This window comes from Mus caroli, unplaced genomic scaffold (assembly GCF_978045245.1).
Source record: "Mus caroli unplaced genomic scaffold, Mus_caroli_1 scaffold_8, whole genome shotgun sequence".
NCBI lineage: Eukaryota > Metazoa > Chordata > Mammalia > Rodentia > Muridae > Mus > Mus caroli.
Window position 1 is genome coordinate 128,146,760 of NW_028227263.1, and position 12,779 is coordinate 128,159,538.

At 40.8% G+C, this 12,779-nt stretch overlaps 1 protein-coding gene across 1 annotated transcript; it reads right to left on the minus strand.

Moving 5' to 3' along the window:
* Positions 1 to 4,221: 4,221 nt before the first annotated feature.
* On the minus strand, positions 4,222 to 5,790 carry LOC147003488 (oocyte-specific homeobox protein 5-like). Its single transcript, XM_085841029.1, has 3 exons — positions 5,574 to 5,790; positions 5,248 to 5,447; positions 4,222 to 4,794 (listed from the first exon to the last, which is right to left on the minus strand). Exons 1-3 carry the CDS (start codon positions 5,788 to 5,790, stop codon positions 4,222 to 4,224), a joined length of 990 nt encoding a protein of 329 aa, XP_085697155.1.
* Positions 5,791 to 12,779: the final 6,989 nt, after the last annotated feature.

Consider the following 12,779-nt stretch of genomic DNA (forward strand, 5'->3'; position numbering starts at 1 on the left):
TCCCATGGAGAGTCCTGTGGGGACCTTGGGGTGTCCTCAGACTCTGCGTCCAAGGTGCATTGTGCTGGTGCCGACCAGAAGGGACCTATGACCCTGGTCAGGCTGGTCTTTCTGCTTCCCTAATTAATACTGTCTCAGGTCCTGAGTGATTGGATTGGAGCAGCCATTGTCTTACACTCACCAGAGGTTCTTTGATCTCGTGGAGAGACCTGTAGGGACCTTGGGGGTGTCTGCAGACTCCGGGCCCAAGGAGCGTCAGTGCTGGCACCGACTGGAAAGACTACACAGCTATTAAAAAGAAAGAATTTATGAAATTCCTAGGCAAATGGATGGACCTGGATGGCATCATCCTGAGAGAGGTAACTCAATCACAAAAGAACTCACATGATATGTACTCACTGATAAGTGGATAGTAGCCCAGAAGCTTAGAATACCCAAGATAAAAGATATAATTTGGAAACACATGAAGCTCAGGTAGAATGAATACCATTGTGTGGCTACTTTTCCCCTTTTTGGAATTGGGAACAAAACACCTATGGAAGGAGCTACAGATACAGAGTTTGGATCTAAGACGAAAGGATGGACCATCTTGAGACTGCCATACCCAGGGATCCATCCCATAATCAGCCTCCAAACGCTGACACCATTGCATACAGTAGCAAGATTTTGCTGAAAGGCCCCTTACATAGCTCTCTCTTGTGAGACTACGCCGGGGCCTAGCAAACACAGAAGTGGATGCTCACAATCAGCTATTGGATGGAATACAGGGTCCCCAATGGAGGAGCTAGAGAAAGTACCTAAGAAGCTAAAGGGATCTGCAACCCTATAGGTGGAACAACAATATGAACTAAGCAGTACCCGTGTCTCCCCCCCCCCCCCGAGCTTGTGTCTCTAGCTGCCTATGTATCAGAAGATGGCCTGGTCAGCCATCAGTGGAAAGAGAGGCCCATTGGTCATGCAGACTTTTTATGCCTCAGTACAGGGGAAAGCCAGGGCCAAGAGGTGTGAGTGGGTGGGTGGGGGAGTGGTAGGTGTGGGGGACTTTTGGGATAGCATTGGATATGTAAATGAAATAAATACTCAATTATAAAAAATAAAAAAATAAAAAAAGTCCTAGCCAGAGAAATTTGTAGAGCCATCATAGTGTGTGTGGAGGCAGAGGCAAGTAGACTTCTGTGACTTCCAAGCCATCCTGATCTAATTAAAATGCCTAGAAAAGCCAGGGGTACAAAGACAGACTAAATTTCAAAACTAAACAACCCATGCCTGATGGTGCGTGCCTTTAATCCCATCATTCAGATGGCAAACTCAGGCTGATCTAAATAGGAGGAAGACCAGGAGAGCTATGGCTTATACAGGAAAAACCCTGTTCCAAAACAAACAACAAAACAACAAAAATAAAGTAAAGCAAAGAAAATCAGTAATCGGTTTTTAAAATGTATAGAACTAAAGTGAAATTATTAAAAGATAATCAAAAATCCCTGAGAAACCCTTTAATAAATGTTAAACAGGCCGGGATTGTTAAAACACAGCATTTATCCCATGTCTTAGGAGATATGGACAGGAGGACCATTGTGAAGTTCATTCCAACCTCACTTACCAAAAGAGGTCCAGTACCTCCAGGACTTTTTATAGAGAGGCATTATATCAAAATATCAAACAAGCAAACTAAACCATGTTTAGCAATCAGAACAAAGCAAATTATAACTAATTGACAAGTTATCTTACCTTGTCAGAATGGCAAAAATTGATAAAACCAATGAAAATTAATGATGGAGAAGTTGTCAGCAAGGAGGAACGTTTGTGCACTGCTGGTGGGGTGAAACCTAGCACAGATACTAAAGAAATAATGGGGTTGGTAGGATCTCTCCATTTTCCTTACAATTGAACATTGTGCTACGGATTTTTCTCTTGGCACTGCTTTCATTGTGCCCCATAAGTTTGGCTGATCTAGATGTCTCTGTCTGGACCCTGCCTCCTATGTGCCTGGGGTGTAGCAGATCTCCTGGGAGCACTGCAAACTATGCTGCATTAAGAGAGAGTGGGAAACAGGCTGATGTCCCCCTAAGCAGAATTTCACAGATTGAAATGAAGAGGAGACTGAGGAAAAGAAGGTTCAGCAACAGGCCCAAAGTAGGCTACAGCTCAAGGGGAGGCCCCAAGGCCTGACACTATTATTCATGAGGCTCTAGAGCACTCACACAAAAGGACCTGTCATGACTACCCTCCAAAAGTCCCAACAAGCAACTGAAAGAGTCAGATACAGATATTTGTACCCAACCAATGGACAGAAGCTGCTGACCCCTGTGGTTGAATTAGGGAAAAGCTGGCAGAAGCTGAGAAGGGAGAACCTGTAGGAGGACCAGCAATCTTAATTAACCTGGACCTCCAAGATCTCTCAAGCACTGGTCCACCAATCAGGCAGTGTACACCAGCTGATATGAAGCCCTCAACATATATGCAGCAGAGGATTGCTGAGTCTAGGTTCACAGAAGATGAACAAAATCCTCAAGAGACTGGACATCTTAGGGAGTTTAGAGGTCTGGATGGATGCAGGGTGAGTGGTGGGGACACCATTGTGGACACTTGGGGGGGGGTAGCTATGGGATGTGGAACAGTCAGAGGGTGGATGGGGGTTGGGGGGGGAACAAAAACTGGAGTGTAAATAAATATATAAATAAAGGAAAAAGGAAGAAAATTTTTAAAAAAGAAATAAAGGGGTTATTCCACAAAATCAGAAAAATCAGATTGGGGTTCAGATCTGGAAGGCCAGTCACTCCAGGCTGAGGAAGCCAGAAGGCAAATCAGGGCAGGCTTGGCACGTCAGGGAGACCCAGTATCAAAGTAAAAAGCAGCAGTGCAGGAGGGCCCTGTAGGTGGCTCTTGTGGTCAAGCATGTTCCTACAATGCCTGAACTTGTGTTCAGGCATTGTAGGAACCTATTAAAGCTGAAAGAGAAAAATAACCCCTGCCAATGTCCTCTGACCTCTATTCACATATAATAGCTATTAGTACTGAAAATAAACAAAACTATTTTGTACATAAGAAATGAGATATAGTTGAGTGGAGAGGTAGCTCACAGTATTTATAAGATGTATTGCTTTTCTATTATATGATTGTATGTTATACATGTATATGAGGGTTCCTGTTGCATGTAGTGACCTCTGAAGCAAGGAGAGGGCATAGGAACTAATATAACTGGAGTTAGATGATAGTGGATCCCTATGTTGCATGAATCCACAGCCACCCCAAATATATACTAAACAAAGTATAATTTTCTATCAATGGACTCTGAATTATGTGCTCATAGAGCGATTACTCCACATGATTTAAATCTTGCAGATGATCAGAGTTGAATTCCAAGCACACACCTGTGAGAACACCAAGGTCTATAGTTTTACTCCAGGAGAGCCTACATTCTTTTCTGACTCCAAGTCCCAAGACACTTGCATACATGCATTCTTGCTTTTACATGCATAAATATTAGAGGAAAATGTCTGAGAGAATGGGTTGGATGTGGAACTGTGGGTCAGGGAGAGTAAGGGAGTAATGACTGGAAATATGAATAAAACAATGAATTAAAAGAATTTTACAGTTACTATTTTCTCCTTTTATTTAATGAACATATAATCTAAAAATAAAGAATGAATAGCTACACTGACTTTGAAGCAATCGCACTGAGACGAAAGGATGGACCATCTAGAGACTGCCACATCCGGGGATCCATCCATAATCAGCCTCCAAAAGCTGACACCATTGCATACACTAGCAAGATTTTGCTGAAAGGACCCAGATATAGCTGTCTCTTGTGAGGCTAAGCCGGGGCCTAGCAAACACAGAAGTGGATGCTCAAAGTCAGCTATTGGATGGATCACAAGGCCCCCAATGGAGGAGCTAGAGAAAGTAACCAAGGAACTAAAGGGATCTGCAACCCTATAGGTGGAACGACAATATGAACTAACCAGTATCCCCCAGACTTCTTGTCTCTAGCTGCATATGGATCAGAATGATGGCCTAGATGGCCATCAGTGGAAAGAGAGGTCCAGCAAATTTTATCTGCCTCAGTACAGGGGAAAGCCAGGACCAAGAAGTGGGAGTAGGTGGGGGGGGGAGAAGTGGGGGAATGCATGGGGGGACTTTTGGGAGAGCATTGGAAATGTAAATGAAATAAATACCTAATACAAATAAAGAAATAAATAAAAATTTCTCCAAATACTGAGACTAAAGGTGTGTATAACACACTTCTTCATCTCTGTAAGACCTGGACTGGTCAAGGACCTGAGTGGTGTAAATTGGAGTGGAGGGGTTTCTCAGAGTAAGCCAGTCATCTGATGTGTCTATGTCTTCAAGGATCCTTTCCCAGAGCTCGACTGCAGATGGACTTGAATTGTGAGCATCCTCTGGGGCTTGGGTGGCATATGCCAGGTTGAGTGGAGCTTCAGCTACTGCTAAGTCAGTCTGAGATTCAACTGCTGATGATTGACCAGAGTTCCAAGCTGTAACAGGGGCATGAGCATCAAGCAGGTATTCTTGCGGACAACACATGTCCCTATCACAGGACTGAAAACAATGCAGGGAAGATTCCTGGCTGCAGTTGAGTTTGGGAATGGAATCCTCACCAAATATGCCTGAACACATGGACTCTCCATTGTCAGAGGCAACAACAGGTATGGGACCAGGAAAATGATTTGACTCACACACCGCTTTAGAGCTTTCATTTGTCTCTGGCAGTGCTTGTTTAATACTCTGGAGGTTCATCCGCTTGTATTTAGCTCGGTTGTTCTTGAACCAGATCTGAAAAACAAAGCAAACATCAAAAGAATACCCCTTTGCCCCCAACTGGACCACAAGGTGAAACTTTTGAATCAGATTTTCTATAACAAGTCAGCAACAGAAAGCATGAGACTCAAGATCCCTTTGAGATTGTAGTAAGGTAGACATGACCTGTGTATGACCTGACATCACCCGCCCCAGTAGAAAAAAACAAACTGGGGAGATTGAGCTAGTATGCCCTGTGTTTTAGTAGGATATCTGATATCTAGGTCACTGAGACCCTACATGGGAATAATGTTAGTTGATACTGGTACCCGGTTACTGGAGAATGTGAGGCCCAGCAATGGGTGCATCAATATCCACCACCTGTATCTGTCCACCCTCCCCTACGCCTTTCAGAAGCACAGAATACTAGTGCCTAATGAGAACGGGGACATTGTTGCTGCTGGATTGAGGAAAAAGAGAGAAGCTAACCTCGATCTCCATCTTTGTAACACCAACTAATACTGCCAGCTCCAAAATTTTCTTCTTGTTTGGGTACTTGCACTTATCAAAATGTTCTTGCAGCAGCCGCTGCTGTTCTTTGGAGTACACAGTGCGTTCTTTTCGACGCTTTCTTGAAGCCATAGGGCCAGTTTGTATGTTACCATGTTTATCTGACAGTGGCAACCAACCTATGGGAACATGGAAACAAGAATTCACTGATGGTCTTGAAGGTATCTAATGACTAGGATGCCCCAAGAGTCTTCTCAGAGTTAGTAAACCTGGGCCCATTACAACACCTGGTTGCATTTGGATACCTGATTGTCTTGATGGTCCTTGAGACTCTTGATGAAATAGGTTCCTTTCAGGGACTGAAAAACTTGATTGCATTGTACTTCCTGGGGTCAATCGGGGACTCTTACACATTTCAAAAGTTAAGTTCCTTGCAGGATCTTGAGGTATTTGGGAACTGAGTTCTATGGGTATATTCAAAGCCATTTGGAGTTTTGGATGCAAGGAGGGACCTTCGGCCATAGGTGTGTTCTGAACTTATTGGATTTCCTGTACTGGAGAAACTGGTAAAAGGAAACACAATAGAAAAGCTCCAGAGAGCACCCATTTACCCATCACACATATCCAGCATTTGTTGTGGACATTTTGGAGCATGAATCAGTCAGGACCCACATTCTTTCTGAACAACTGCCTCTATTTCCCAATCTTACAAGTATTTTCAATATTACAATAAATATGCATTTAGCGCAGGTGTTAATAAGATATTGTCAGTCCAGATGGGCTGGCAATTGAATGTTCTCTCCCAGTGTATAAATGTCCTAGCTCCTGCCCTTCTGGCTGGCAACTTCTGCTAAGGCAGACCACCAGCTAGTCTGCACCTTCTGTGAAAAAAAAAAAAACACAGCCTGAAGGCATCCCAAGAGTTCCTGTGCATGCAGGGTAACTGCTCACCATTTTGTCTGCTCTACTGAAGACCCCACAGCCTAAAGACATCTCAGAAGTTCAACTGCTCACAAAAAAACTGATAACCAGCTACTCTGCAACCCACCCCTGAAAAAACTCAGCTAGAAGTAATCCCAGGCATTGTGCTCACACATGTCCCCTGACACAAATGACTAATCACATCCCAGGAGTTCTTCTACAAACAAGGCAACTGGACAACTGACTCCAAATTCTGAAGACTTCCCAGGGGATCCTCAGTAACCCTACCAACCTTCTGAAAGCCTCCCTAAAGTTCTGATGCACACAGGGAAACAGAACTCACAGTCCTTAAGCCTCCCTGAACAAAGAACAAGTACAGGTAGGGAAACACCTTTACTAATCCTCTGAAGACTCAACATTCTGAAGGTCTCCCAATAGATCTGCTGCAGCCAGGGCAACATATCAGAAGCTTCTCTGTCCCTTTGAAAATCCCACAGTTCAAAAGCATCCAAAAAGGCCACTGCAGCTAGGGCAATTCACCAGTGTGCATGTCCCTCTGAATACCGCATAGTCAGAAGGCACCACAGGACATGTGCTGCAGTCAAGGCCCCTGGCCTACCAGGTGACCTGAAGCAAGCCAGGGACAAAAGAGGTAGGCACCAGACAGAGGCAATCAGACCAGCAAACACTAGGTATAAACATATGTCAAGAGTCAAGTGCAAGATCATATGAAACAGAATCCATTCTACATTGGCATCATCAGAAAGAACCCAGTTCTCCCATAAGAGCAAGCCATGGATGTGCCAACACATCTGAAAATCAGGACTCTGTCCTAAAATCCTATCTCATGAAGATAATAGATACCATTAAGGAGGATATAAATTACTCTCTGAAGAAATACAGGAAAACACATGTAAACAGGTAGAAGCACTTAAGGAGAAAACAATAAATTGCATGAGATATACAGGAAAACACAAGATATAAGGTGAAAGAATAGATTAAAGCAGTCCAAGACCTAAAAGTGGAAGTAAAGACAATAATGAAAACACAAATTGAGGCAACCCTGGAAATGAAAAACCGGCGAAATGGGTCAAGAATTACAGATGTAAGCATAAGCAACAGAATACAAGAGATAGAAGAGAGAAATTCAGGTGTAAAGATATCATAGCAGAGATAGACACAACTGTCGATGAAAATTCAAAACATAAAAATCTCCTAGCCCAAAACATCCAGGAAATCCAGGACACAATGAAAAGACCAAATCTAGGAAGAATAGAATAGAATAGAATAGAATAGAATAGAATAGAATAGAATAGAATAGAATAGAATAGGTAGAGAAGAGACTGAAGAATCCCAACTCAAATGGCCAGCAAATATCCTCAACAAACTTATATAGAACAAAACTTCCCTAAACTAAATAAAGTGATGCCAATAAGCATACAGGAAATGAGGGAAAAAAAAAACCAAACAGATGAGACCACAAATGAAATTCCCCTAGTCACAAGAAAAGAGCCAAGTAACTTATAAAGGCAAACCTATCCGAATTACACCAGAATTCTCAACAGAAACACTAAAACTCAGAAGACCCTGGAGAGAGGTCATGTACACTTTAAGAAAACAGAAATGCCAGCCCAGGCTACCATATCCAGCAAAACTCTCAATCAGAATACATGATGAAACCAAAATATTCCAAGACAAAAGCAAATTCAGACAATATCTATCTACCAATCCAGCCCTACAGAGGATTCTAGAAGGAAAACTCCAGCACAAGAACGGTACAAACACCAAAGGGAAAAAACCAAGATAATAATCATCTTTTTAAAAAGCCAAAAGGAGAGAACCACATGCACGTAATGCCAGCTACAAAACCCAAACATAACAGGAATTACCAATCATCTGTCTTTAATATCTCTCAATATTATTGAACTAAACTCACCAATAAAAGAACATAAAGTTAACAGACTGAACATGCAAACAGGATCCAACATTTCCTTGCATTCAAGAAACCTACCTCAATAACAAATACAGTCACTACCTCAAATGAAAAGGCTGGAAAAAGTTCTTCCAAGCAAATGGTCCCAAGAAACAAGCTGGCCTTGCCATTCTAATACCCAATAAATTATACTTTCAACCAAAATTATCAAGAAAGATGAGAAAGGACACTTCTATTCATCAAAGGAAAAATCCATGAAGTGAAAGTCTCAATATGAACATCTATACCCCATAGGAAATTGCATCCTCATTGATAGAAAGAAACTTTACAAAAGCTCAAAACACACATTGAACCCCACACAATAATTGTGGGAGACTTCAACACCCCGTTCTCACCAATGGATAATTCATTGAAACGGAAACTAAACAGACACAGTGAAACTAAGAGAGATTATGAACCAAATGGATTTGGCAGACTTCTATAGCACATATCATCTTAAAACCAAAGAATACACATACTTCTCAGCACCTGATGGTACCTTCTCCAAAACTGGCCACATATTTGGTCACAAAACAAGTTTCAACCAATACAAAAAGATTGAAATAATCTTATGCATCCTATCAGATCATCATGCAAAAGACTGTTCTACAATAATAACCAAAACAGCAGAAACCCCACATATACATGGAAACTGAACAAGTTTCTATTCTGTGATAAAAAGTCAGTGGAGAAAGAAAAATGAAAGGAGGATAGAGGGAGAGAGAGAGAGAGAAGAAGAAAGAAAGGAAGGAAGGAAGGAAGGAAGGAAGGAAGGAAGGAAGGAAGGAAGGAAGGAAGGAAGGAAAGAGAAGGCAGGCAGGCAGGAAGGAAGAAGTTACAGACTTCAAGGAATTCAATGAAAATGATGGAGCCAGGGGTGGTGGCCCACGCCATTAATCCCAGCACTTGGGAAGCAGAGGCAGGCAGATTTCTGAGTTCAAGGCCAGCCTGGTTTACAAAGTGAGTTCCAGGACAGCCAGAGCTACACAGAGAAACCCTGTCTCAAAAAAAAAAAAAAGAAGAAGAAGAAGAAGAAGAAAGAAAAAAAAAGAAAATAGAAATGAAAGGAAAAGAAAATGATGACACACCAAACCCAAATTATGGAACAAAATGGAAACAGTACTAACAGGAAAATTCATAACACTAAGTGCCCTGGTAAAGAAACTGGAGAGATCTGACAGCAGCAACCTAACAGCACAGCTGAGAGCTCTAGGAAACAGTCACAAACAGGGTGGAAATCAAATAAATAGGAACAAAGAGAAAGATTCAAAGAATCTTAAAAAAAAAAAAAAAGCTGGTTGTTTGAGAGAATAGACAAAATAGGTAAACCCCTAGCAAGATTAAGAAAGTGCACAGAGACAGTATTCAAATTAATAAAATAAGAAATGAAAAGGGAGACATAACAACAGAAACTGAGGAAATTCAAAAAGTCATCAGATCCTACTACAAATGCCCATACTCAACAAAACTGGAAAATCTAGATGAAATGGATAGTTTTCTAGACAGATACCACTTTTCAAAGTTAAATCAGGAGTAAGTAAACCACTAAACAGACCCATATACCCTAAGGAGAAAGAAGTCATTTAAAAAAACTCCCAACCAATAAAAGCCAAGGGTAAGATGACTTTAGCCCAGAAGTCTACCAGACATTCAAAGGAGAACTAAAAACAATATTCCTCCAACTATTTCATAAAATGAAATAGAAGAAACGCTACAGAATTCATTCTAGGAAGCTAATTACTCTGATACATAAACCACACAAAGACATACATAAAAAAAGAGAACTTCAGACCAATTTTGCTTCTGAATATCTGTGCAAAATTACTCAATAAAATTCTAGTAAACTCAATCCAAGAACACATCAAAACCATCATTCACCACGATCAAGTAGGCTTCAGCCCTGGGATGCAAGGTTGGTTCAACATATGAAAATCCATTAATGTATATTACTATTTAAACAAACTCAAAGAAAAAAAATCACATGATAAACTCTTTAGATACACAAAAAGCATTTGACAAAATACAACACACATTCATGTTAAAATTATTCGACAGATCAGGAATTCAAGTCCCATTCCTAAACTTAATAGAAGCAATTTACTGCAAATCAACAACCAATATCAAATTAAATGGAGAGATACTTGAAAACAATACCACTAAAATTAGGAACAAGATGAAAGATGAAAGATGCACACACACTGAATATGTATTCAATACAGTACTCAAAGTTCTAGCTAGAACAACAAGACAACCAAAATGTATCAAGAGGATACAAAATTGGCAAAGAGGTTTTAAAGGTATCACTCTTTGCAGAAGGTGTGACAGTATGCATGAGTGACCCTAAAATAATACCAGAGAACCTCTACAGCTGATAAACTTAATTAAAATGACTGGATAAGAAATTAACTGAAATAAATCATTAGCCTTCCTTTATGCCAATGATAAACAGGATGAGAAAGATATTAGGGAATCAACACCCTTCACACTAGACACAAATAATATAAAATATCTTGGAGTAAGTAACCAAACAACTTAAAGATCTATATGACAATGACTTCAAGTCTCTCAAGAAAGAAATCAAAGAAGATCTCAGAAATTGAAGAGATCTCCCATGCTCATGATTGGAAGAATTAACATAGTAAAATGGCCATCCTAACCAAGGCATTCTGTAGAGTCAATTCAATCCCTATCATAAATCCCAACACAATTATTCAAACACGTGGACAGAGAAATTTTCAAATTCATTTGGAAAAGAAAAAAAAACCTAAGAATAATGAAAACAATTCTTAAAAATAAAAAAGCTTCTTGGGGAATCATTGTCCCTGACATCAAGCTATACTACAGAGCAATAGTGATAAAAACTGCATGGTATTGGTACAGAGCTATACATGATGATCAATGGAATAGAACTGAAGACCCAGTAATAAAACAACACTCTTATGGACACTTGATCTTTAACAAACAACTCAAAGATATACAGGAGAAAAATGAAAGCAACTTCAATAAATGATCCTGGATTAACTGGCTGCCTGAATGTGGAAAAAGGAAAATAGATACATATTTGTCACCATGCACAAACCTCAAGTCCAAGTAGATCAAGCATCTCCACAATAAAACAAAAAACACTGTATTTAATAGAAAAGAAAATGAGAAAGCCTTGAACTCATTGGCACAGGAGAAAATTTCCTACACAGAACTCCAATGGCTCAGGCTCTAAGATCAAGAATTGAAAAATGGGACCTCTTAAAACTTGAAAGCTTCTGTAAGTCAAAGTACATAGTCAATAGGACAAATCGCAAACTACAAATTCGGGGAAAAAGCTTCACTAACACCACATCCAATAGATGGCTAATATCCAAAATATAAAAGAACCCAAGAAGCTAACCACCAGAAAAACTGAACAACCCAATCAAAAATGAGGTATAGAACTAAACCGAGAATTCACAACAGAGAAATCTGGAATGACTGAGAAACACTTAAAGAAGTGTTCAAATTCTTAGTGATCAGGGAATTACAAATCAAAAATGACCCTGAGATTCCACCTTACACAATCAGAGTGGGTAAGGTCAAAAACTCAGGTGCCAGCACATGTTGGAGAGGATGTGGAGAAGAACACTCTTCAAGTACTGCTGGGATTGCAAACTGCTACAACCATTCTGTAAATCAATCTGGAGATTCTTCAAGAGAATTGGAAATAGATCTACTTGAAGATCCAGCTATACCAATCTTGTACATATACCCAAAAGATGCCTCACCACCGCACAGGGACACATGGTCCACTATGTTCATGAAAGCCTTATTTGTGATAGTCAGATGTTAGAAACAACCCAGATACCCCACAATAGAAGAAAGGATACAGGAAATGTGGTCCATTTACACAATAAAATACTACTCAGCTATTAAGAACAAGGACATCCTGAGTTTTGCAGGCAAAAACAAAAAGGAAGGAACTAAAAATTATCATCCAGAATGCCATAATTACTAATAAGTGGGTATTAGCCAAAAAAGTAGAGAATACCCAGAATACAATCCACAAAACTCAAAAAGTATAACAAGGCAAAGGGCCAAAGTAAGGATGCCTCAATTCCACTTGGGAGGGAGAATAAACAATGACAAGAGGGGGGAAGGGTGGACCTGGGTGGGAGAGGGGACAGAGAGGGGAAGAGGGGAACATGATCAGGTATTGGGTTGGGGGAACAGGACTGAAACCCTGAGGACCATCAAAAGAATGGAAAGAGGTAACCTTTGTATATAGGAGGTAGGGGGACACTCCAGAAAAACAGAGAGCTGGGAGGTGAGAAACTCCTAGGACTCAAATGGAGGGACTTTAGATGAAATACCCTACAGTGGGGAGCTTGTTGAGCCCAACTCCAGCGGAAAATAAGGCATCAAGTGAGAGAAGGTGTTGCTTTTCCACAGCTGACACAGACTTGTTCTTGTCTGAGAAAACTGCAGAAACAAAAATGGAGAAGAGCCTGAGGAAAAGGGGATCCAGTTACAGGGCCCGAATAGGGTTTCAGCTCAAGGAGAGGCACCAAGGACAGACACTATTACTGAGAATAGGGTGTTAAGAAATGAGGCCTATCATGACTGGCCCCCAAAAAGACCCAGCAAGCAG